Source organism: Suncus etruscus, chromosome 15 (genome assembly GCF_024139225.1).
Source record: "Suncus etruscus isolate mSunEtr1 chromosome 15, mSunEtr1.pri.cur, whole genome shotgun sequence".
In the NCBI taxonomy this organism is placed as follows: Eukaryota; Metazoa; Chordata; class Mammalia; order Eulipotyphla; family Soricidae; genus Suncus; species Suncus etruscus.
In genome coordinates this window covers 59,185,607-59,210,543 of record NC_064862.1, presented here as the reverse complement: position 1 = coordinate 59,210,543, position 24,937 = coordinate 59,185,607, and the positions used below count along the sequence as shown (strand labels likewise).

Sequence of the window (24,937 nt, the reverse complement as noted above, 5' to 3'; positions counted from 1 at the left end):
AGGAAGCAGAAGGCAGAGAAAGGTCTTGCTTTCTAGTGCTTAGATCCTCTGATCCCACGACATTTCCTTCCCTGGCGAGTGACTAAATTTGCCCCCCATCTTGGGAAGCTAGCTAGCTCTTCAGGAAAGCGTCGCCATAATAATAACACCGAGATTAAGGGCTGTGCGGAGAGCCCCTTTTTCTCTTTTTCTTTTTCTGCTTTCAAGTCATTTCCGTGCAGAAACAAATTTGGTTGTTTTTTTTTTTTTTTTGGGTCCCACTCGGCGGTGCTCAGGGGTTCCTCCTGGCTTTATACTCAGAAATCGCTGTTGGCAGGCTCAAGGGACCATATAGGATCCCGGGATTCGAGCCACCGTCCCTCCTGGGTCGGCTGCTTGCAAGGCTAACGCACTACCGCTGTGCGACGTCTCTCTCCGGCCCCCGGAACGAATCTTGAACCGGTCTCGCCGGAAGTGTGGGTCGGGTTCCTGGGGTTGCCCAGCCGGGGCTTGGACTTGACCTACGGAGGCGGAGTCAGGGCCCTGTTCCGAGACTTCTTGCTGAGCGCCGGAAGTGTGTCAGTGCAGCACCGACCGCTCTGGCTGGCGGAAGGAATCGGAGCGGGTCCGGCAGCTGCCGGCAGCGCAGGTTTCCCGGGGAAGCTTTTGCAGCCCGGACACTTCCTGTTTCCTAGTAACAATAGGAAGTGTCCGCGGCCCCGGCGCTAGACTTTCGGGTTCGAGTCCGCGGCGTCCTTTTTTCCGCCCCACTTTGCATCCCCTTCCTTCTTGCCCCTCGGCCTCTTCCCCTCGCACCTCCGAGCTCCCTAGTTGAGCGTGCATGCGCGGGAGCGCGAGCACTCCCACACGGACACCCCTGGGGGCGCGCGGCTGCAGTTAGGGTGAGGGGGGTCCCCAGTGCGCAGGCGCGATCCCATTCGCGGTCCCCCCATCCTCCCCCCAACGGACTCACCCGCGGCGGGAAGAAGGGGCCCTCCTGTTCGTTCGAGGTAGGGAGCCTCCTATGAAAAGAGAAGAGAGCAGGGATGAGGCAGGCTGGAGGAGGGCTTTAGGTAAATAAAGGTGGATTGCAAAGGGGGTGCCGGTTGAGCTAAAGGGCTTGGTGCGATGAGAACAGCAGAGTCAGAAGAGGACTATAGAGTGGGGGGTAGGGACTGTGGGGTTCCACCGGAGTGAAGGATCTGTGGGCAAAGGCCAAGGTGATCATCACGTCGGACGGAGAGGGAGGGACCCCAAGAGAAAGCGGGAACTTGAAATCAGGGTAGCAGAGGCACAGTGTGGGGAGAACCCTACAGTGGAGTGTCCTTTATTGCCGTAAGGGCCCCTGCACTGCCTTTATCAGTGCAGGGGCCCTTACCCTTCATTAGGAAGGATAGGAGGAAATGTGAAAAGGATGAATTGAGGGTAAAATGAAGGTAGTGAGGGGCACGTGGGAAGGATAAAGGTTGGGATGAAGAACAACCAGAAAGGGAGAGGAAGTTTCAAGCTGGAAGATCTTTGGGCTCAGGGGATATAGTTGAAGGAAAGTGAGAGGTTTTGGAAAGAAAACTTTGTTTACCAGAAAGGATTGGGGAAAGTGGGGAACAAGCCAGTTCTTTTCCTGAATTAACCGCCTCAGAAGTCTGCTGTCAGGTGGAAAAAGAGGCTCTCTTTTGAGTGGGTCTATTATTCTACTCTGGGTAGTGATTGGTGAAGATGGGAGTGTTGGATTTTTCTTAATTTAGAATGTGAATACGTTTCCCTTTCCATTTATTTATTTATTTATTTATTTATTTTTGGGTTTTGGGTCACACCCATCAGTGCTCAGGGGTTACTCCAGGCTCTACACTCAGAAATCGCTCCTGGCAGGCTCTGGGGACCTCATGGGATGTGGGATTCGAACCACTGTCCTTCTGCATGGTAGGCAAACGCCTTACCTACATGCTATCTCTCCACCTCCCACATTTCCTTTTTAATAAGAGATTGATTGGTTAGGCCGGAGCTGTGGCACTAGCAGTAAGGACGGGCTGCGAATCGATCCCCCGGCGTCCCATATGCTCCCTCAATCCAGGAGCGACCCCTGAGCATCACCAGGTGTGGCCCAAAAACCAAATATATATATACATATATATATATATATATATATATATATATATACACATACATACATACATACACACACACACACACACATATATATATATACATATACATATATATGTAGAGAGAGAGTTTCATTGTTAGTTTCAGCTGTACAGAAACTGTCAGGCACATTAAAACTTTTTGTTTGTTCTAGGCTTTTGGACCAATGCTCAGGGGTTACTCCTGACTGCACTCTAGAATCACTCTTGGCAGAGCTTAGGGGGCCATATGGAATACCAGGAATTGAACCTGGGTCAGTCATACGCAAGATAAATACCCAACACATCCACTGTATTATGGCTCTGGTCCTTGGCACATTAAACATTTTTGGGTTTGGTCTTTGTTATTATTTTTATGGACCACACCCAACAATGCTCAGGGCTTACTCCTGGGGCTGCACTCAGGAATCACTCCTGTGCTAGGATCGAACTCATATTTGCTGCATGCAAGCACTTTACCTGCTTGTACTTTTGCTCTGTCCCCTGGGTTTGGTATTAAGAGAGTATTAGGTTTGTGATTAGAAGTAAGTTGCATGCTTTTAGATTTTAGTTTCCTGTAAAGATGAATTAGGCCTGAGCGAACTCCCATACTTGGGGAAATTTAATGCAAAGAAAGGAATTTTTTTTTTTTTTGGTTATTGGGTCACACCCAACAGCGCTTACCCCACAGGGGTTACTCCTAGCTCCATGCTCAGAAATTGCTCCTGGCAGGCTCAAGGGACCATATTGGATGCCAGGATTCGAACCACCATCCTTCTGCATGCAAGGCAAATACCTTACCTCTATGCTATCTCTCTGGCCCTGCAAAGGAAATCTTAAATGTTAATGCTTTCAGATTAGATTAGGTAGAAAGCAGGTTTGTAGTTATTGTTGGGGGAACCTCTCTGACCTCTGGTGAAATTTGCTATTTATAAAACCTGGAGGCAAAGTTAATTTAGCTATGTTTTGTTTTTTTTTTTTTTTTTTTTTTTTTTTGGTTTTTGGTTTTTGGGCCACACCCAGCGGTGCTCAGGGGTTACTCCTGGCTTATCTGCTCAGAAATAGCTCCTGGCAGGCACAGGGGACCATATGGGACACCGGGATTCGAACCAACCACCTTTGGTCTTGGATCTGCTGCTTGCAAGGCAAACATCTCCGGCTCCAATTTAGCTATGTTTTCTGATGTCTTCTTCCTCTTCCTAGGCCTTGATCTCTCCCCCAAAAGAAGATGCTGCTGCCACCTATGTGTTCTTCGTAAAGCTACAGATTTCTGCCATACTGCCCCATGGAGGACACCTCCACATCATTCAGCTGCTTGGACTGTGAACGCCACTTTCCTAGCCTCCCGGAACTATCACGGCATCGTGAACTGCTTCATCCATCTTCTAATCAGGATAGTGAAGACGGTGATGGCATCCCACGACCCTACCGCTGTCAGCAGTGTGGGCGAGGTTACCGGCACCCAGGGAGCCTAGTCAACCACCGCCGAACCCATGAGATTGGCCTTTTCCCCTGTACCACCTGTGGCAAGGACTGTACCAATCCTGTGGCCCTTAAGAGTCACATGAGAACTCATACTGCTGAGGGCCACCGCAGGCGCAGGCCCCCTCGTCTCAAGGAAGCCTCTCCACATCTCCAGGGTGAGACAGTATCTACTGACTCCTGGGGCCAAAGACGTGGCCCTGGGGTAGGCTGGGAAAACCAGAAAAATTATGCTGAAGAGACATCTGGCTGTGAGTCTGGGTCTGAATCCAGGGTAGCTCTGGACAGCTGGGAAGATCCAGCCCTCCAACAAGAAGCCTGGGCAAGCCAGCCAGGTCCTGAGAAAGGTGCAGAGGACTGGGATTCCCCCACCAACTCTGCCAGAGTCCCACCACTCCCTGCACCAGCCAGCAACCTTCTTAGCAATTTGGAACAATATTTGGCTGAATCAGTAGTGAATTTCACAGTAGGCCAGGAACCTTCCCAGACTTCTGCTGAAGAAGAGCGGCGGTACAAATGCAATCAGTGTGGCAAGACTTATAAGCATGCTGGTAGCCTCACCAACCATCGCCAGAGCCACACCTTGGGAGTCTACCCATGTGCCATCTGCTTCAAGGAGTTTTCTAATCTCATGGCTTTGAAGAACCATTCCCGACTCCATGCCCAGTACTGGCCTTACCAGTGTCCCCGTTGCCCCCGCGCCTTTCGGCTTCCTCGAGAGCTGCTAGAACACCAGCAAACCCATGACAGGGAAAGTCAGGGGCAGCTGTGGAAAGAAAAAGGAATGCCTGCTACCAATGGGCACACAGATGAGAACTGCCAGGACCAGTTCTCTAGTACCCAGATGCTGAATGGTTCTGGGGAATTCAGCACCTCAGGGGAGTTAGATGACAGCGGTTTGGAGGAGTACCGGCCTTTCCGCTGTGGGGATTGTGGCCGTACGTACCGCCATGCTGGAAGCCTCATCAATCATCGCAAGAGCCATCAGACTGGTGTCTACCCTTGTTCCATCTGTTCCAAGCAGCTCTTCAATGCAGCTGCCCTCAAAAACCATGTGCGGGCTCATCATAGACCCCGACAAGGAACCGGAGATGATGGGCAGTCATCCCTGCTGTCAGCTGAAAAGACCCCCAAAGAAGAAGAGTTGTCCACCACTACTTTGGACCACCGCCCTTATAAGTGCAATGAGTGTGGCCGAGCTTACCGTCACCGAGGGAGCCTGGTAAACCACCGCCACAGTCATCGGACAGGGGAGTACCAGTGCTCACTCTGTCCCCGCAAGTACCCCAATCTTATGGCTCTGCGCAACCACGTTCGGGTGCATTGCAAGGCTGCTCGTCGCAGTGCAGAGTCAGAGTCTGAGAGTACCCTAACTCACCCCAAGAGGGAATTGCCACCTGACTCAGTGGGAGCAGAGACATTACCACCAACAGATGTGGGGGCCTGCTGCAAACCCGAAGAAGAGACCTCTGCACTCCCGACAGCAGATAGGACAGCACCACAGATCTGTAGCGTGTGTGGTATGTGCTTTGAAAACCCCAAGAGTCTTGAACTTCATAGCCGGACCCATGGAGAAGGGGAAAACAGCAGGACAGAGACCAGGGAGTCACTTCCACGTGCATTTGCCTGCCGAGACTGTGGGAAGAGCTATCGCCACTCAGGCAGTCTTATCAATCATAGACAAACTCATCAGACTGGGGACTTCAGCTGTGGAACCTGTGCCAAGCATTTCCACACCATGGCCGCTATGAAGAACCATTTGCGGCGCCACAGTCGACGACGGAACAGAAGACACCAGAGACGAGTTGGTAGTGTTGGTGAAGGACAAGCCAAAACTCCATCAGGTGGAAATTGGGCTCAGAAATTGGTCAGAAATACTGAAGGCCTGGACTGTGGCCAAGATCGTTCAGGGGAAAGTTGTAGTGATGCTGAAATCAACTTGGAAAATGATGGAGGCTGTTTGCATGCTGACTCTGAAAGGGATAAATGTGGGCTTGAAAAGGATGAGGCATATTTTCAGAGTGATAAAGAGAGCAGAGGCTCCAAGGAAGGACTAGACCAGAAAGAATCCTGTTTCCTTAACAATTTGGACATCTCAGGTGATGAGGAGAGCAGTGGGACTCGCCTCTGTGATAACCTCACTGGAATAGAAGATCAGAAACCAGCCCCTGGCCAGCCCGGCTCTTCCCACTCTGCCCAAACCATCACAAACTGGCAGGCTGACACCTCCCACACATGTTCTGACTGTGGACATTCTTTCCCCCATGCTACCAGCCTGTTGAGCCACAGACCTTGCCATCCACCTGGCATCTATCAGTGCTCCCTGTGCCCAAAGGAATTTGACTCTCTGCCTGCTCTGCGCAGCCACTTCCAGAACCACAAGCCTGGGGAGGCAGCCTCAGCACAGCCTTTCCTCTGTTGTCTTTGTGGCATGATCTTCCCTGGGCGGGCTGGCTACAGGCTTCACCAGCGTCAGGCCCATGGCTCCTCTGTGGGCTCGGAGGAGGAGGGAGAGGAAGAAGGAGCAGCAGGGGCAGCTTGCAGTCAGAGTCCCCCGCTCCAGCTTTCAGAAGCAGAGCTGCTAAATCAGCTGCAGCGGGAAGTAGAGGCACTAGATGGAGCTGATTATGGGCACATCTGTGGCTGCTGTGGTCAGACCTATGATGACTTGGGAAGCCTGCAACGTCACCACCAAAGTCAGAGTTCTGGGAACACCATGGACAAAGCTGCTAGCCACTTGGGAGAGTCAGGTGATGCCTGCATGGCTGCAGATGGTGTCTTTGAGGGCACTGTGACCACTCTCTCTGTGGAGAGTGGGGACACCAAGTCTGAATTGGAAGTTGGTGCTATAGCAGTAGACAGCCTTTGTGTGCAGGGTGAAGAAAGTTCTCTTGAGGCTGAGGCCCAGCCCCGCCCGTTCCGCTGCAATCAATGTGGTAAGACCTATCGTCATGGGGGCAGTCTGGTGAACCACCGCAAGATCCACCAGACTGGAGACTTTCTCTGCCCTGTCTGTTCCCGTTGCTACCCCAACCTAGCAGCCTACCGTAATCACCTGCGAAATCACCCTCAGTGCAAAGGATCTGAGCCCCAGGTGCGGCCCATTCCAGAGGCTGGGGCCTGCACTGAGACCCAGGACATGGTAAAGGGAGGGCTGGGACAGGCTGAGGTGGTGACGCTCCAAGAAGAATTTAAAGCGGAGCCTTTGGAGGATGTTACCAGAGTGAAAGAAGAGACCTGGGAGGAGACCACCGTGAAGGGGGAGGAGATGGAACTGAAGCTAGAGACTGCAGAAAAAGGCTGCCAGACTGAAGTCAGCACTGAACGGCCCTTCACTTGTGAGGTGTGTGGCCGGTCATACAAACATGCTGGTAGCCTCATTAATCATCGGCAGAGTCACCAGACTGGCCACTTTGGCTGCCAGGCATGCTCCAAAGGCTTTTCAAACCTTATGTCCCTCAAGAACCACCGACGTATCCATGCAGATCCCCGGCGTTTCCGCTGTGGTGAGTGTGGGAAGGCCTTCCGCCTGCGAAAACAGCTCGCCAGCCACCAGCGGGTCCATACTGACCGAAGTGGGAGTGGGGCTACCCGAAAATTGTCTCGGGAAGATAGGCCCTTCCGGTGTGGGCAGTGTGGACGGACCTATCGCCATTCTGGCAGCCTCCTGAACCATCGGCGTAGCCATGAGACGGGCCAGTACAGCTGTCCTATCTGCCCCAAGACCTGTTCCAACCGCATGGCCTTAAAGGACCACCAAAGACTGCACTCAGAGAGCAGGCGAAGGCGTGCAGGGCGGTCGCGGCGGGTAGCTGTACGCTGTGCTCTCTGTGGCCAGGGCTTCTCAGGCCGGGTATCTTTAGAGCGGCACTTAAAAGAGCATGAAGAGACTAGAAATGGCCAGGAAGGCTCGAATGGCACAGATGGTGGTGAGGAAAACCTGGCCGGTGACCACGAACGGAAAGTCAGCATAGCTGGTGTTGAGTCAGTTTCTCAGCTAGAGAATGGCACCATGAGGAGAGGGTGCCAGAGTCAGGGCCCCATCAAGACAGCAGGTTCAGAAGCTATAGAGCCAGTGTCCTGGAACATGGGGAAAGCAGAAGGGTGGCGAGAAGACGAGGGACCCGTGAATCATGATGGAGAGTGGGCCCCTCAGGGTCAAGTATCAGCCAGACCAGAGGATGAGACAGGAGATAGTGTCCCCAGGAGTTCGTGCCATCTTGATGATGGCCAACACAGTGAACCTCATCTGAATCATATGGCTAACTGGAACAATGGAGATAATCGCACTCAGCTCCAGCCAGAGAGCCACCCCTTGTCTTGCAGCCATTGTGGCGAGGCCTTCCAATCAGAGGGTCTGAACCACAATGCCCACCAGCCAGAATGCCACTGTTGCCAGCCCTGTTCCAAGGTGTCCCTCAATCCTGTGGCTTCTGAGATCCAGAGTCAGAATCACATAGCTGCCCATACCTGTGCCAGCCCCAATTGTAGCAAGGAATTTGAGTCCCACCATGAGCTGACTACCCATCCGCAAACTCATACCAGGATCGTCAGTCAGACAGAGGTGGCCAGAGATCCTGTTGCTAAGGAGGATGAAGTGACTGTCTCTGGTCAAGGCCAAGTCCTGTCAGCACCCTTGAGGGCTCCAGGAGAGAATGACAAGAGTGATTGTGGAGAGCAAGGAGTTAAGTCCTCAGTGGCTGGAGATAAGGAGCGGCCCTTCTGCTGTGCCCAGTGTGGACGCTCCTACCGCCATGCTGGCAGTTTGCTAAATCACCAGAAAGCCCACACCACTGGACTCTATCCCTGTGCCCTCTGTCCCAAACTTTTACCCAATCTGCTATCCCTCAAGAACCATGGCAGAACTCACACTGACCCTAAGCGCCATCGCTGTAGCATTTGTGGCAAGGCCTTCCGGACAGCTGCCCGGCTGGAAGGCCATGGACGGGTTCATGCACCCCGGGAGGGGCCTTTCACCTGCCCTCATTGTCCCCGCCACTTTCGACGCCGAATCAGCTTCCTGCAGCACCAGCAGCAACACCAGGAAGAATGGACAGGGGCCAATTCTGGTACGAGGTCACTTCCTAAGTGAGCATATGTTAGAGCTTAATATTGCTTCAGGTGGGTGGTAGGGTGGGGAGTGAAGGTTCCTGGAGGACTGGGGACTGATATACTGGGTCAGAAGGTAGCTTGAGAGCATTGTAGAAGGACTAAAATCTGCATGTCTGGGTCATAAAATTAAAAAGACGGAGGTGGCAGCGTCAGGATTCCTCTTATTACGCAAGGGCCAAAGAGGATGGGCTGGGTGGAGAGTTTTGATCTCTGGAAACCCCTGGCAAACTAAACAGTCATTCCCAGGGCAGAAGTTATGGAAGTTGTGCTCTTTCCTAGAGCAAGCCAGAGCCAGGGATAAGGAATAGGGCATATGTAGCACCCCCAGACCAGATTATTTAGTGGCTTCAGGGCTGATTTACCAGGGAAAATAAGTCATTGCATTTCTGCCTACTTTTTTGTGTATTTTGGGGTCACACTCATCAGTGCTTGGGGGCTATTCCTAGGATTCCAACCCATTGAGCCATTTCCCAGGCCCTTTTCCTCCTTTTTACTTTATTTCTTTGGTTTTTGGGTCATACCTGGTGGCACTCAGGGGTTACCCCTGGCTCTGTACTCAGAAATCGCTTCTGGCAGGCTCAGGGGACCATGTGAAATGCAAGGGATTGAACCACTGTCCATCCTGGATTGGCTGCGTGCAAGGCAAAAGCCTTACCGCTGTGATATCTCTCCATTCCCCTTTCCCTACATCTTAATTCTGCTCTACTACTCTGGGCCTAGAGATGACCCCACTCAGCTCCAGCCAGAGAGCCACCACCTTTCTTGCAGCCAGTTAGAAGGTCTGGACCACAATGTACACCAGCAGAACGCCCATTGCCATTGCCTGCCCTACTCGAGGTACCCCTTGGAGTTTACCAGTAGGTTCCCACATGACTTGTAACATTTAGGTGACTAGCCCTTAACTTTTCTGCTGCTCATCTCCTTTTAAGGATACCACCAAGCCACCCCTCCCATCAGCATCCTCTTCCCTGGCAGCACCCCTGTAACTGGAGAGTTGAGTCATAGATAATTGCTTCTTTGAAGCCAGCAACAAGTCATTAGCCGCTATCTTCCAGGTCCTATCAAGGAATCTTGGGGTTCTCCACCTAGCCCTGTGGGCAGAAGCTAAGGAGTGGTGTGTGGCTCTTCTCAGGTTTCCATCCCATTTAGGGTCACCAAGAAAGGGGTCCATGGGAAGACCAAGAGATGCCTTTCAGGACTGAATGAGAAGCCAGTTAGCCAGGACCCAGGAATGGGGATATTCTCAGGCCCTGGAGCCTAGTCAGGGTCCTGACTGGTACCTAAGGTGGGGCATAAGCTCGACAGGGTTGGCTCTCAGCCAGTGACCATCTCTCTCTCTCCTCAGGTGCCACAAAGACAGCGGCAGCAGGCGGAGGGGATTTGTCATTGCCCCCTGAACCCACCACCTCGACTCCACTTCTGGACCCCTCACCCCAGTGGCCTGCAGACCTCAGCTTCTCCCTCTGAACTTCAAGTCTCCAAAGATCAGAATTTGGGGGAATAGTGCAGGGACAGATGCGATCTTCAGTTTTTGCTCAGGAGTAGTTGGGCTATCCCCATGCCTTCTCTCCCACTGAGAAGAAGAACCCCTCCCCCCAATCTGGCTCTGGACTGGGGAAACTCCCTACCTGTCCAAGTCACTCTGCTTTTCCTACAAGAAATCCAGGGAGAGGTAGAGGCCAGAGACTTGGGGGTGCTGCCTGTGGAAGGGGAGCCTTTTGCTACAATTTGTAACTTATTTTCTAAAGTCTATTTTGTAACAATTTATTTAAGTTTTAAAAAAAGGAAAACTGCTCCCCCCAAAAAAGATTTTCAAAGTAAGGGCCTGATATGGTTGTCTGAGGGGCTGTAGAATAGGGGTGCCTGAGTATCCTACATTGGGGAACAAAGCTGGTGGCAGTCAGCCACAGGTGGCAGTTCCCTGTCCAGCAGGGTGAGGGCGCAGGCAGCTGGCAGGCCTGTTTGGGCCTGGAGTCACAACTGGGTGCGGGGCCTGGGAGGGTGATTGTTGTCAGCAGCTTCCTGGCTGGCCTGGGAGAGAAAGGAGGGTGGGTTGGTGTCAGCATACCTTTCTCCCTCCCTTGAAGGAAGAGGAAGGAGAGAAGAAAGGTTCAGAGACACTCCCTCCTGGACATGTAGGACTAGCACCCAAATTTGAATTCCAATGGTCTGATCAGTGCTCTGCCCAGGGGGAAGGATGTTGGTTCAGAAAATATCTGCGGTGAGGCCTCTTGGCCACATACTCATGTTAGCTGGGCAGCTTGTGGGCTCGTCGGGCTCAGGCTCAGGTTCAGGCTCCTCAGCAAAGTAGACCTGCCAGTCAAGGCTGCTGACCCAGTGCTCATAGGGCGGCAGGGCTGTGAAGACTGCAGGCTTCGCTGGACCCTGACAGGCATCTCCAAAGCTGTGCAGTCCGGCCAGGAACCACGTGCCCCTCACCTCATGCACCAGTGGTGCCCCTGACAGACCCTGTCGAGAGACACTGATGGACCTCTTCCCCCACTATGCAGTAGTAAGGAAGGGAGCAGAAAAGACTGGGGTCGTGCTGAGGCTCTCACTGCTTAGGGAAAGGCAAACTTAAGAGGCCAGATCTGGCATAGGCTTGAGCTGAGGGTGAGAGTCGGGGGGGGGGGGGGGCTCACCTCACAGTGGGGTGGTTCCCCCACAACACTGCTGCATACCATCCCTGGCAGAACAGGGGTGCTGTTGCTCCCAAGGGCCATGTGCAGCTGGCTGCAGGCCCTGTGTCCCAAGAAGGTAACAGGCACTGTCTGAAGCAAGCTGGGGCCTGTAGGGCAAGAAATGACCCAGCTGCCCCAGAGCCTCCTGGCTGCCTGGACAGCTGTTGGTTTTCCCCATCCTTACATACCTGTGCCTTGGTGGCTCAACCCTAGGACCCAGCCATGTTCCCCATCAGCCAAGTAGTGGTCAGCATATGGCAAGCACAGGGGCCTTAGGTTGGGGCCCAGTGTCACGGGCTGGGCCAGCAATAGGAGGGCCATGTCGTAGCCCCCATTGGGGTGGGTGTAAGCCCCATGGAGGATGAGTTGCTTCAAGCCCGTTTCCTTTGGCTCAGTGCCCAACCCCACACTCCATTCCTCTGGGTTCTGGCGCCTGTGCAGAGACAGTGTTAATAGCACTAAGAAGGTACTGGGGTTTTTGGCAGCGGGGCCGGGGTATGGAGCAAGTGAAGGAACTCACCCAATGAAGCAGTGAGCAGCAGTCAGCACCACCTCTTCCGACACTAGGGCACCGCCACAGGCCAGCTTCCCCTGGTGCTTTAGCCTGGCATCCCAGGGCCAGGGGGAAGGGCCTCCTGCCTGGGGCCCTCTCTTTAGGGATCCACAGGCTGAAATAGTATAGTTACATCTTAAGTGCTCATTCTTTCACCCCTTGTGTGAAGCACTTTCCAAATTACTATCAATTCTGGGAAATAACCTTGTGTTGGTTTTGGGAGCTACATCATCCTTGTTCAGTGCTGGGTTTGGGGAGCAAGTCTAGGGCTACTGCATTCAGTTAGATTATTGAACTACCCTGCTCACAGCTCCAAAATACTGTTTCAAGTGAAATTTTGTTTCCCTCATTCCCAAAGTAGCCAAAACACCCAATGGGGACTATATAACTGATCTTGGTAACCATATGCAGGTAGACAATTCAAGATTTAAATGCCAGAAGCTGGCCAGGAAAGTGGAATTAGCAGAGCACAATCCTCAGTGACTGAGGCTTGTTCTCCAGCTCACAACAAAATAGGTCGTGTGAGGCTTTGAACCCTCATATTCCAGCTCCATGGACATGAACTGGCCCTGCTCATCATTCCCTGCTCCACCCAACCACTTAAACTGGCCCTAGAATTCCTAGCACTACTGCTTCTCACTTATCAAGACATAACTTCCTTCCCAGAGATGATTTTGCATGAGATTTGCATGTTAATCACTTAATGTCAGAGTTGAGTGGAGGCCCTACCACCCAGTCTACTTTCTCCAGTCCCTTTTTGCCAAAGCCTTCAGCCAGCTCAAGAGCTCAAAGGATGGGGCCGGAGAGATAGCATTGAGGTAAGGCATTTGCCTTTCATGCAGGAGGTCATTGGTTCAAATCCTGGTGTCCCATATGGTCCCCCGTACCTGCCAGGAGCAATTTCTGAGCCTGGAGCCAGGAATAACCCTTGAGCACTGCCAGGTGTGACCCAAAAACCACAAAAAAAAAAAAAAAAAAAAAAAGAAGAAGCTCAAAGGACTAGAGTATATGTTTTGTATGTGGTAGCCTTGAGTTAGTATCAGCCCAGCTGCCATGGCTTCCCAGCTCTTCCCAGGCACAGCCTCCCAAGCACCACAAGTTGTGCCACACACACAAAATAGATCTTTGAGACCCTTTATCCAAATTAAATCTGTGCCAGGCATCTGGCCCTCTGGCCGTCTATAGAGCTCTTCCCAGCCTCAGCTGAAAGGGATTGAAAATTCTAGTACTGCCCTGGCACTGTGGGGGTGTCCTGGACTATTTCGCTCTTCCCTACTGAAATGTGTTCTCTATAGAGCCTGCTGGCTGGAAATGCTTCCACAGCCTCGAGTTCCATACTCCTCACAGCCCTGCTCGTACCTATACAGCTGTCCTCATCACTGATCTCCTGGACTTCAGGGTTCTGGGCCAGGAAAGTGGCTCCCTCTGCTCGAGCCTGCAGCCAGGAGCTGTGAGCAGCCATGTCTGTCAGCAGGACAGGCGAGTCTTCCTGGGCACAGCTGGATGCGAAACTGATGATCCCAGCCTGAACCCAGTGTCCATTGGGCTCTCGGCAGATTACGGGGCCCCCAGAGTCTCCCTGGAGTCAGGCAACAGAGTCGGGCAGATCCCTTCCCACTCAGCCCTCCAACCAGCTCAGTCTAGGACCCTCCCCCTCCTGCTCCTTCTTCCCATCCCGCTCTGACCTGACAGGGTCCCTGAATCCCTGGCTGGGCACCTCCACACAGCATCCCGGGCCGAGCTGGGCTGGCCAATAGCCGCTGGTGTAGCCGGTTGTAGAGACAGTTGCATGTGGGGCGACTGATAAGACGCAGGCGTAGATTTCGCAGGGTCCTGGGAGCTGGCATAAAAGGAGAGCAGGGACCCGGGGCAGCTGCAGTGCTGGCCAGACTGCCTCTCTGCACTTGAGTTCAAGGCAGCACTTACCATCGTTGGTGTCCTGGTCCCAGCCAGTGGCCCAACAAGAAGTCCCAAAAGGGAAGCGATGGGCAGGTCGGGGCAGACAAAGGGGTGTTGGGGCCACGGGGTGGGCGAGGCGCAGCAGAGCCAAGTCTGATCCCTGGCTATAGTGGTTGTAGGCCCTGGGGAGCTGCAGAGCTGTCACACCCACCTCCTCAGCTCCAGGGCTCAGCCCTTCTCGCTGCAAAGAACCCAGGACCACCGACCAGGAGTTCAGCTCTGTCATTGCTGCACTGGAAAGGGAGGGACAAGACCCCATATTGATTGTATGCATAGGGGAAAGTGACACCTTGTGAGACGGACAGGAAAGGATAGATCGGCCTGATGCCCCCTCCTCTCAACCTGTCTCCTGATGTGTAAGGCTTCTGCTCCAAAATGTTCTTATTCAGATAGATGTGAACCTGCCATGTGGCATGGTCTGGGTCAATGGGGGCAGGACTTCACCTTCTGATGCTGAGGACAAATAACCCATCCCAAAGCCAAAAACCCTGCTGGAGCCTAGCCAAAACTTTTTGTTTTGCTTTGTTGTTTTCTTTTTAGGGAGGGGGGCCTACATTCAGCTGTGCTCATAGTTCTTTGTTCAGGGATGACTTCTGGCAGTATTTAGGGGATCTTATGGGATGCCAGGGATTGAATCCAGATCAGTTTTAGGCAAGGCAAGCACCCTGCTCACTCTTTTATCACTCCACTCCCCTGGACTCACTTTTGATTGTTTTTTTTTTTTTTTTTTTTTTTTTTGGTTTTGGGGCCACACGCGGCGGTGCTCAGGGGGTTACTCCTGGCTGTCTGCTCAGAAATAGTTCCTGGCAGGCACAAGGGACCATATGGGACACTGGGATTCGAACCAACCACCTTTGGCCCTGGATCGGCTGCTTGCAAGGCAAACACCGCTGTGCTATCTCTCCGGGCCCACTTTTGATTTTTTTTGAGGGGGGCACCTGATATGTTACTTGGGTTACTTTTGGCTCTGGCTCTGCGCTCAAGAATTACTCCTGACAGGCTTGGGAGACCATATGGGATGCCAGAGACCAAACCCTGGTCAGCCACATGTAAGGCAAATGCCCTCCCTGCAGCACTTTCTTTGACCCTGGGGACTCACTTCTCACTTTTTTTTTTTTTTTTTTTTTTTTTTTTTTTGTTTTTGGGCCACACCCGGTGATGCTCAGGGGTTATTCCTGGTTATGCACTCAGAAGTTGCTCCTGGCTTGGGGGACCATATGGGACGCCGGGGGATCGAACTGTGGTCCGTCCTAGGCTAGTACAGGCAAGGCAGGCACCTTACCTCTAGCGCCACTGTGCCAGGCCCAGGACTCACTTTTCAAAGCAATGAGCAGCAGTGAGGACCCAGGCTTCTGCCACCAGGGAGCCGCTGCATATGTGGACTCCTTGCTTCCTCACGCTTGCCTGCCATGGCCACTCGCCAGGCACAGTGTGGGCCTCCTGGGGCTCAGGAGGGCCAGGACCACGCTGCCCACAGGCTATGGAGAGAGATGAGTCAGGTGGACCACAGGCCCCATTCTGCTTTCACCCAGTCCTTGCCCCAGCACTCACCACGTTGAGCTGCTTGGAGACCTGAGAAGAGAGAAACACAGGTGTGATGGGGGAGCCTGAACTGCTGGGGGGCCATGGCAGAGAGATGGGGTGAGTGGATGGGCCCCAGGTCCTTGCCTACGACTCTGTGGCCACCTCACCAGCCCCTCCCAGAATGAAAATATTTATATGAGGTCAAATGGCAGCTTTTATTGGAGCCTATTCAGAGTCCACACTCTAATTATTTCTCTTAGCTGTGCTCAGCACTCCTAGACCTGAGGAGTAGGGCCTGAGGTTCAGCTTGGGACCAGCCCAAGCCTCCAAGCTTAGAACCCCCAAATCCTGCTGCTGTCAGTGCTGAGTCAGGCCTGAGACTGTGAAGCTTTTAGCTTAATTGTGCACTCAGCCAGGGGCCCCGGAAAAATCAGGGGCTTGTGTCATCTCCAAGGAGCAGAAGATCCCAAGAGATTGGCACTCACTACACCCCTATTCTGCTGAATCCCATCTCACAGGAACAGCCAGATTCTAGCAGAGCCCTTTGTCTTACCTCTTCCCTACCAGGTGCTCACCCTGAGGAAGGGAACAAAAGGCCAGTGGTGCCCCAAGCTTGCCCAGAGTCTGTCCCAGCTGACAGACCCAGCTAAGGTCACACCCAGTCAAAAATAGGCACCTTGCTCCCCAAAGGCAGTCTTCCTCACACACACCACAGGGTTCCATTCTGCCCCCCCCCCAACACAGCTGGCTCACCCTCCATGAGGACCACCACTCCCAGGCTGAGCAGCCCTGGGGCCCAGCTCGGTTTCATGCTGCTCCAGGCTGCTCTGCTGCTGTGCTTCTGAGGCACCCTGGTCCCCTTGCTCCACCTCCACCTTGCCCCGCCCCCAGATGGTGAATAGTGGGGTGTCATTGCTTGGCCTGGGCTGGGAGGGACCAGGAGTTGCTCTGACCCTGGGCGGTTCACCACCCCTCTCAGGGCCTCAGCCATGCAAACTGCCTGTTTGGTACTTGAGTGACTTGAGGCAGTTAATGTGTCTGCAGCATAAAAGACACAATGACTGGGGCTGGAGCAATAGCACAGTGGTAGGGCGTTTGCCTTGCGCGTGGCATCCCATAAGGTCCCCCGAGCCTGCCAGGAGTGATTTCTGAGCGAAGAGCTAGGAGTAACCCCTGAGCACTGCTGGGTGTGGCCCAAAAACCAAAACAACAACAACAACTGTGATCAGGCCACAATAGATCCTGCAGTCACCCAGGCTGATACTCAGTCCTCATCCTCTATGGCTGCTGGCACATACTTTGTCCTTGTGCTGCACAGATCTCCACTTGCTGCCTCTGAAGCTGGTGACCCTGAGTTCCAGCTTCCTGGGAAACAGTTTCCTGGGAAACCCCTTCCTGACAGGTGAGGAAGACACAGTCAACAACCCCCGTTCTCTTCCTGGTCCCTAATCCAGGACACCCAAGCTCTTCAGCAGCCCTGACCCCCAACACAGAGGCAAATGTGCTAGCTTGGATTATTAACCTGGGCTGGAGCAATGGGACAGCAAATCGTGCATTTTCCTTGCATACAACTTACCTGAGTTCAATCCTGACACCACATATGGTCCACTGAGACTTACTAGGAGTAATCCCTGAGCAGAGCACGGAATTTGCCTTGAACATTGCCAGATATGGCCCCCAAATGAAATAAAAACACCAGAAATACAAAAATACAGAAATTCCCTGGGTCAGTGAAGTGTGCCTGGCAAACACAGCATTTGAGTTTCAACTTGATACTGCCTGGGTCCTTATGCATGAGGCCTGAACAACCAACCAAGTGATGAGTAGAGCTACCAAAGTAGCCCTTTGGTTCCCTGTGTACTGCTTGAGAGTTTTCCAAAAGATACGAACAAAGGCACTGGAGCCAGACAATCTGGCAGAGTCAAATCCTGATGGTTCTTTGACCCTCTCCTTAGCACTAGCTGTGAAATTTAGGCGAAGGACTTATACTCTATGTCTATTTCCTTACCAAGAGAGGGATAATCACAGCACTTAGCTCAGACATTGCTGTAGATCCAGTGAGCTAACTCTACATGTTATTTTATTTTGGGGCCACACCTTTCTCAGGGCTTCTGGCTTTGTGCTTAGGAGGGTTATAGTCTTGGTGGGGATCAAGGGACCATATGTGGTACCAGGGAAATAATTAGGGTCAGCCACATGCAAGGCAAGTACCTACCCACTATACTCTCTCTGGCCCCCAAATATGGTGTACTTTAAACAACCTTGACATGTTCTAAATGCTAAGTACATTCTGGGAGAAACAAAATGGGGTCATCAAGACTAACCCAGAAATGTAGGGTGACCGAAGGGGTAGTCAATAAGGCAACTGAGGGGTTACGATTCAACTAAGGGTCAAGGATACAAAGGGCTGGAGCACAAACTTCATATATGGGAACCCCAGGTTAATTCCAGGACGCTGCATGGTTCCTACGCACCACCAGGTGTACTCCCCGCAGAGTTCAGACCACAAGACTTTTCAGCCCATGTAAGAACATGCTTGGCCCTTACAGGAGAGATGGTTGACTCTGGTGAGCTGGAAGGACCAGCTGCCAGCCTGTTTCCCGGGGGTGGGGGCTGATGATATCCCAGGACTTGCTGAGCACACACTGGAAAAGGAATTAAGTTTCCTTCCCAGGCAGGCCCTCTACTCTCCCTCTGACTCATCCTTCCAGCACTAGAGAGGCAAGGCGGGGGGAAGCCCAGAAACTAGAGTGACTGACAGACAGATGACTGAGATTTGCCACATTTATTTAAAGTAATTTTATTGCTTAGAACCTTCCCCTCCTTGGGCAATGGCAGGAACTTGGGAACCAGTCCTTGGGGACAGTCAGAGGCACTGGGGTGGAGGAGTAGAACAGCACATTTGGTCCAACGTCTTTGTGGGCAGGCAGGGGTCAGACAGGATCTCCACTGGGCAAGGCTCACATGGCAAAGCAGAGCAGGTGAAGTCAGCCTGGCTGGGGGGTAAGGGCTCAGTGTCTTTTGGCCTTGCCCTGAGATCCCTGGACCTCCCGGAAGCTGAGCACAGTCAGCCCCCCATTAACAACATAGGTGGTTATGCAAACAATGCAAAAATCATAAAGCACATAGAATAAGATCCAGGCCAAGTAGAAAGAACCAGCAAGAGACATCAGGGAAGTCAACACCAGTAGGATTGAAGCCCAGCGGCTCCGGAGGCAACCTGCAACACAACACAAAATGAGGCATGGGCTTAGAGGCTGGCCACCTTTCAGAACACTGCCCTGACTTAATGGTGCCACCCAGGCTGCAGGGATGGCTAGGGAAATAAAAATGATAAGTCTTATAAGTACTTGGTCATTTTACTAGGGTTCAATAATCCTTAGACCCCAAAAGTTTTTTTTCCCTGATGAATAATAAAAGGAAGAGGGACCGTAGAGATAGCACAGTGGTAAGGCATTTGCCTTGCACGCAGCTTACCCAGGATGAATGATGGTTCGAATCCTAGCATCCCTTATGGTCTTCCAAGCTTGCCAGGAGTAACCCCTGAGCGCAGCCAGGTGTGACCCCAGCCCCCCCCAAAAAAAGATTAAATTAAAAAAAAGGAAGAAAAGGTTGTATTCTCCTTGGAAGGAAACTTCTGAATCCTTCCAGCTGGAGTTCTAGGAAATCTTTCATTCCTTCTAGTCCTAGAAATATCTGAACCAATTGAACTCCTGTTTGGCTGTGTGTAACCCAAACAGCCTCCACCCAAAAAAGAATCATGTGCTCAACCTGTTGAGCTATCTCTCCAGCCCAATTTGCAAGAGGTTTTTTTTTTTTTCCTGAAAGAGTTAGGTGGCTGCTTTGCATGTGGCTAACTCTAGTTTCAATTCCTTGTGCCACAGTACCTCTGGATGTGAACCAACATCCCCCTCAAAAAGAAAAAAAAAAATGGCCTGGGTCTGGAACAATCGTACAGTGGGTAGCCACTTGCCTTGCATACAGCTTACCCAGGTTCAATCTCCAACATTCCATATACTTCCCAGAGCTAGACAGTAGTGATTCTTGTGTAGAAAGTCACTAGTAACCACTGAGCACCATCAGGTGTGGCCCCCAAAGAAAGGCCACTAATTCCCACCTTCAGGGCCCTAAGCTGTCAGCTAAACTGGAGGAACAGAGCCAGCTATGGGGAAAAAGGAAAGAGGTGAGTAGGAGGGAGCAAGGCCACTCACCTAACACCAGCTGCAGACTGTAGAAAATGCACCCAAATATGCTGTTGGATTGATTGAGGATGCTGTCTGGGCCCAGCACGTGCTCCACCAGCCCGAATCCCTTACCCCACCTGGTGGAGAAGTGTGTTCAAACTAGTCTTAGTTCCAGATCTAGAGTGATGGTTTCCAAAGTTACCTGGACGAGTCCCTTTCCCCTTCCCATCAACCCCCAAGCACTCCCAGCTTCACCCCTAAAGTCCAAGGGTCCATGGCTTTACATCCATTTAGGTATTACATCCATTTCTTTGGCTATATTAGGAGTTCATGTCTCTGCTCCTTTTCTTCCCTGGCTCTAAGCCAGACCTGCTCATAGTTCCTTAGACTACTCCTGCTTTTTTTTTTTTTTTTGGGGGGGGGCACACCTGGAGACGCTCCTGGCTTGGGGGATCATATGGGACACCGGAGATCAAACCGTGGACCACCCTAGGTTAGCGTGTGCAAGGCAAATGCCCTACCACTTGCGCCACCACTCCAGCACCCACAGACCACTCTTTTCATCCTCTACTTTTAGTAACCTTTTTTGTTTTCTCTGTGTGTGTTGGTGGTGGTGGTGAGACACAACCTGGCCATGTATATGTACTACATTCAGCTTAATACTCAGGGTACAGGTGTAGAATTAAATCATGTGCTCGGGCCGGAGAGATAGGATGGAGGTAAGGCATTTGCCTTTCATGCAGAATCCAGGAGCAATTTCTGAGCGTGGAGCCAGGAGTAACCCCTGAGCGCTGCTGGGTATGGCCCCAAAACAAAAAACAAAACAAAATCATGTGCTCAGCCTGGGGCTGGAGCGATAGTATAGTGAGTATGGTGTTTTGCCTTGTATGAGGTTAACCTAGGTTTGATTTCCAGCACCACATATGAGCTCTCAAGAACCCCAGGGGTGGGGGCCGGAGCGGTGGCCCAGGCGGTAGGGCGTTTGCCTTGCAATCACTAACCTAAGACGGACCGCGGTTCGTCCCCCCATATGGTCCCATATGGTCCCCCAAGCCAGGGGTGATTTCTGAGCGCATAGCTAGGAGTAACCCCTGAGCGTCACTGGGTGTGCCCCCCAAAAAAAGAACCCCAGGAGTGATCCCTGAATGCAGAAACAAGAGTAAACCCTGAGAACAAACACCTGCTACCCCCCAAAAAATCATGTGCTCAGTCTCCAGTCCAATTTGCAGAAAAATAATTTTTTTTTTTTTTTTTGGTTTTTGGGTCACACCTGGCGGTGCTCAGGGGTTACTCCTGGCTGTCTGCTCAGAAATAGCTCCTGGCAGGCAGGGGGACCATATGGGACACCGGGATTCGAACCAACCACCTTTGGTCCTGGATTGGCTGCTTGCAAGGCAAACGCCACTGTGCTATCTCTCCGGGCCCAGAAAAATAATTTCTTACAGAAAAATAAAAAGATTATTTTTGGGGGCCGGGCGGTGGCGCTAGAGGTAAGGTACCTGCCTTGTCTGCACTAGCCTAGGATGGATCGCGGTTCGATTCCCCCCCCCCCCCCGCGTCCCATATGGTCCCCCAAGCCAGGAACGACTTCTGAGCGCATAGCCAGGAGTAACCCCTGAGCGTCACCGGGTGTGGCCCCAAAACAAACAAACAAAAAAACAAAAAAAAATTCTTTTTTTTTTTTTGTTTTGTTTTGGGGCCATGCCCAGCTGCGCTTGGGGGTTACTCCCCGCTCTGCGCTCAGAAATTGCTCCTGGCTAGGTTGCATGTAAGGCAAATGCCTTACAGCTGTGCTATCACTCTAGTTCCTAAAAAATTCTTAAAACTTCTTATGAACAAAGGTCAGAAGTAATAGTACACCTGGTAGAGCACTTGTCTTGCACATAGCTGACCTAGGTTTGATTTTCTTTCTTTCTTTCTTTTTTTTTTTTTTTTTTTTTAGTTTTTGGGTCACACCTGGCAGCACTCAGGGGTTCCTCCTGGCTGTCTGCTCAGAAATAGCCCCTGGCAGGCACGGGGGACCATATGGGACACCGGGATTCGAACCAACCACCTTTGGTCCTGGATTGGCTGCTTGCAAGGCAAACGCCGCTGCGCTATCTCTCCGGGCCCTAGGTTTGATTTTCGACATCCCAAATGGTCCCCTGAACACTTCCAGGAGAAATTCCTGAGTGCAAAACCAGGAGTAACCTCTTGAGCATCACTGGGTATGACCCATAAACAACAACAACAACAACAACAAAATGTTTTTAAAGAACAGGGGCAGAGAGAGAACAAGGTTATAAAGCACTTGCCTTGCACAGAGCTGACCAGGTTCGATCCCTGACACCCTCTATAGCCCCCTGAGCACCACCAGAATTTATTCCTAAGTGCAACGCCAAGAGTAACCCTTAACAACACTACCAAGCATGGGCCACCCCCACCAAAAAATATTTAAGAACAGCAAAGGCGTTGTATTGGTTGATCTTTACAAAGTAACCATAGACTGGGAGTCCTGGGTACAGTCTGCTTTGAAGCCATCAATCCTGGCTGCCCAGTTACTCCACTGAATTTGGCCTTGTGAGCAGTGTGATCCCTGGAACCCTGTACCCCACCCCCAGCCCACAGGGAGTGATCAATGAATGTAGAGCTAGGAATAAGCCCTGAGAACAGCTAGAGAACAGCTAATGGGTCCTCAAGAGCTGTCAAATCTGACCACTCCCACACATTTATCGTGATTATACTGCTCCTTCCCCAACCTAGTCACCGTTATTTATTGGAATCTGGATCCCTGCAATTACCAAACGCCTCAGCATCACTTATAAGCATGCGCGAATACTTAGTGTGGATACAGTGATTACTCAGTGAGGGTCAAGCCCTCTGGGATTTCCTAGGGCCTGGGCAAAGTCCTCTTGGAACACAGGAAAGCGCATTTCTGGAATCCCTCTCCCCGTCTCTCCGCCTCTCTTCTCTCCCTTTCGGACAATCGAATCTCAGGCCGAAGCCCTCTCGAACCGTCCGGGCCCTAGGCTTCAGCTTCCCCCATCACCACCACTCCAGATTCCAGAATCATCTAACACTAGGGCTTCCAGCGCACCTAGAGGAGAAGACGCGCGAGCAGCTGATGGCCGTGCCCACGTCGCACAGCGCGCGGTAATCCCGGTCCCGGGCGCGCGACGCCTTCACGTGAAGCGCGTAGAGCGACAGCACTAGGCCCGCGACGCACAGCGCCAGCCGCGCCCATCCCGGCCTCCGCCAGGTAGCGCCCATGGCAGCAGGTCCGGCTGGCAGAGCGTTCTCCGGAAAAAGCCACGGGGCGGGGCGGGGCCTAGTCTGGCCACGCCCCGTCCGTCCCTCCTTTTCTTCCGATTGGGCGCCTGGCCTCCATTCCTCGATCTCATTGGCTGTTGCTGGGGCTTGGTAAGGCTTGCCAGCGTGGTAGGGAAACCGCGGGGGATGCTGGGACTAGGAAAACCCACTAAGGAGTGCGACTGGGAAGGTGGTTTGTGGTCAGAGGGAGGCAAAAGCTTTCCTAGGGAAATGAGTTCTTAGTGTTGTGATTTGCACATAGCGCCTTGCTATCGGGGCTTGGGAGAAGCCAGGAAAGGCTGCGATCCTAGCAAGAACCAGGCATTTCCCCCCAAATCACTATTTTGGCATCAGGATTATTATTTTTTTTTTATTTTTATTTGTTTTTTGGGTCACACCGGCTCTACGCTGAGAAATCGCTCAGGGGACTCTATGGGATGCCGGGATTCCAACCACCGTCCTTCTGCATGCAATGCAAACGCCTTACCTCCATGCTCTCTCTCCGGCCCCGCATTAGGATTATTCATAATTTTCTGTGCTCTCAATTTATTCAACGCAAATCCCCTGCCTCACCGGCGCCTCCTGACGGCCGATTCGCTTCTCCCCAGATGCAGCCCTCGAGCGAGCCACACACAGCAGTGTTTGTTGTTCTGAGGACTCCACCCCGCTAAGTGCTAGAGGTGTTCCATGATGAAGGGAACCTGGGTCTTTCTCAGGTGCGCTCCAGCCCTCCCAGGTATCTCCAGGTCTGGGCACAACCTTGATAGCATTACGATTTTTGTTGTGGCACCCACCTGGCAGTACTGATCAAGAATGCTACCGAGGGCCCGGAGAGATAGCACAGCGGCGTTTGCCTTGCAAGCAGCCGATCCAGGACCAAAGGTGGTTGGTTCGAATCCCGGTGTCCCATATGGTCCCCCGTGCCTGCCAGGAGCTATTTCTGAGCAGACAGCCAGGAGTAACCCCTGAGCAGTGCCGGGTGTGGCCCCCCCCCCCCAAAAAAAAAAAGAATGCTACCGAATCTTTCCACGTCTTTGTTTTGTTGTTTTTTATTTATTTTGAAAAAATTAAACATTATTTAGGTTTTTGGGTCACACCCGGCAGCGCTCAGAGATTACTCCTGGCTCTGGGCTCAGAAATCGCTCCTGGCAGGCTCAGGGGACCATGTGCAATGCCTGGGATAGAACCCAGGTCAGCCGTGTGCAAGACAAACACCCTACCGCTTTGCTATTATTGATCCAGCCTCTGTTTTGTTGGTTTAGTTTAGGGTCACACTTGGCTGTGCTCAGGCCTTACTCTTGACCCTGTACTCAAGGGTCACTCTAGGGAAGAACTTGGGGGACCATATGTGGTGTCAGAGCATAAAACCCAGGTCAGGCACATGCAAGACAAATACCCTACCTGCTCATCTATTACTCTAGCCTCTACTCTCCAATAGAAATCACTAGGATTGTCTTAATAAAGATGTGAGCCAGCGGGCCCGGAGAGATAGCACAGCGGCGTTTGCCTTGCAAGCAGCCGATCCAGGACCAAAGGTGGTTGGTTCAAATCCCGGTGTCCCATATGGTCCCCCGTGACTGCCTGGAGATATTTCTGAGCAGACAGCCAGGAGTAACCCCTGAGCACCGCCGGGTGTGACCCAAAAACAAAAAACAAAAAACAAAAAAAAGATGTGAGCCAGTACAATAGTAGTGGGTAGGGTGCTTTCCTTGCATGTGACTGAGCAGTGTGATCCCTGGAACCCTGTACCCCACCCCCAGCCCACCGGGAGTGATCAATGAATGTAGAGCCAGGAATAAGCCCTGAGAACAGCTAAGAGAACAATGTGGCAAAGGAAGGGAGGGAGGGAGGAAAATAGCTCCGCAGACTGAATGCATTGCTCATGGGGCCATTTAATGCAAGGGACCAAACCTGGGCCTCCTGCAAACAAAGAATGCATTTGGATTGAATCCTTCACCCTGGTACTAATGTAATGTAATGTAATGTAATGTAATGTAATGTAATGTAATGTAATGTAATGTAATATAGTGTAGTGCAGTGCAGTGTGTGTGTGTG

At 52.1% G+C, this 24,937-nt stretch overlaps 3 protein-coding genes across 3 annotated transcripts; 1 reads left to right on the top strand and 2 right to left on the bottom strand.

Moving 5' to 3' along the window:
• The first annotated feature begins 852 nt into the window (after positions 1-852).
• On the top strand, positions 853-10,274 carry ZNF646 (zinc finger protein 646). Its single transcript, XM_049789078.1, has 3 exons — positions 853-989; positions 3,303-8,650; positions 10,039-10,274. Exons 2-3 carry the CDS (start codon positions 3,385-3,387, stop codon positions 10,158-10,160), a joined length of 5,388 nt encoding a protein of 1,795 aa, XP_049645035.1. The 5' UTR covers positions 853-989; positions 3,303-3,384; the 3' UTR covers positions 10,161-10,274.
• Positions 10,275-10,598: 324 nt separating this feature from the next.
• Positions 10,599-16,221, bottom strand: PRSS53 (serine protease 53). Its single transcript, XM_049788127.1, has 11 exons — positions 16,164-16,221; positions 15,438-15,458; positions 15,202-15,364; positions 13,854-14,119; positions 13,613-13,767; positions 13,287-13,506; positions 11,895-12,042; positions 11,563-11,807; positions 11,336-11,481; positions 10,937-11,162; positions 10,599-10,724 (listed from the first exon to the last, which is right to left on the bottom strand). Exons 1-11 carry the CDS (start codon positions 16,219-16,221, stop codon positions 10,705-10,707), a joined length of 1,668 nt encoding a protein of 555 aa, XP_049644084.1. The 3' UTR covers positions 10,599-10,704.
• A 1,959-nt stretch (positions 16,222-18,180) lies between these two features.
• Positions 18,181-22,881, bottom strand: VKORC1 (vitamin K epoxide reductase complex subunit 1). The gene is made up of 3 exons (XM_049789239.1): positions 22,671-22,881; positions 19,622-19,731; positions 18,181-18,630 (listed from the first exon to the last, which is right to left on the bottom strand). The coding sequence occupies exons 1-3, from the start codon at positions 22,841-22,843 to the stop codon at positions 18,422-18,424; spliced, it is 492 nt and encodes a 163-aa protein (XP_049645196.1). The 5' UTR covers positions 22,844-22,881; the 3' UTR covers positions 18,181-18,421.
• Positions 22,882-24,937: the final 2,056 nt, after the last annotated feature.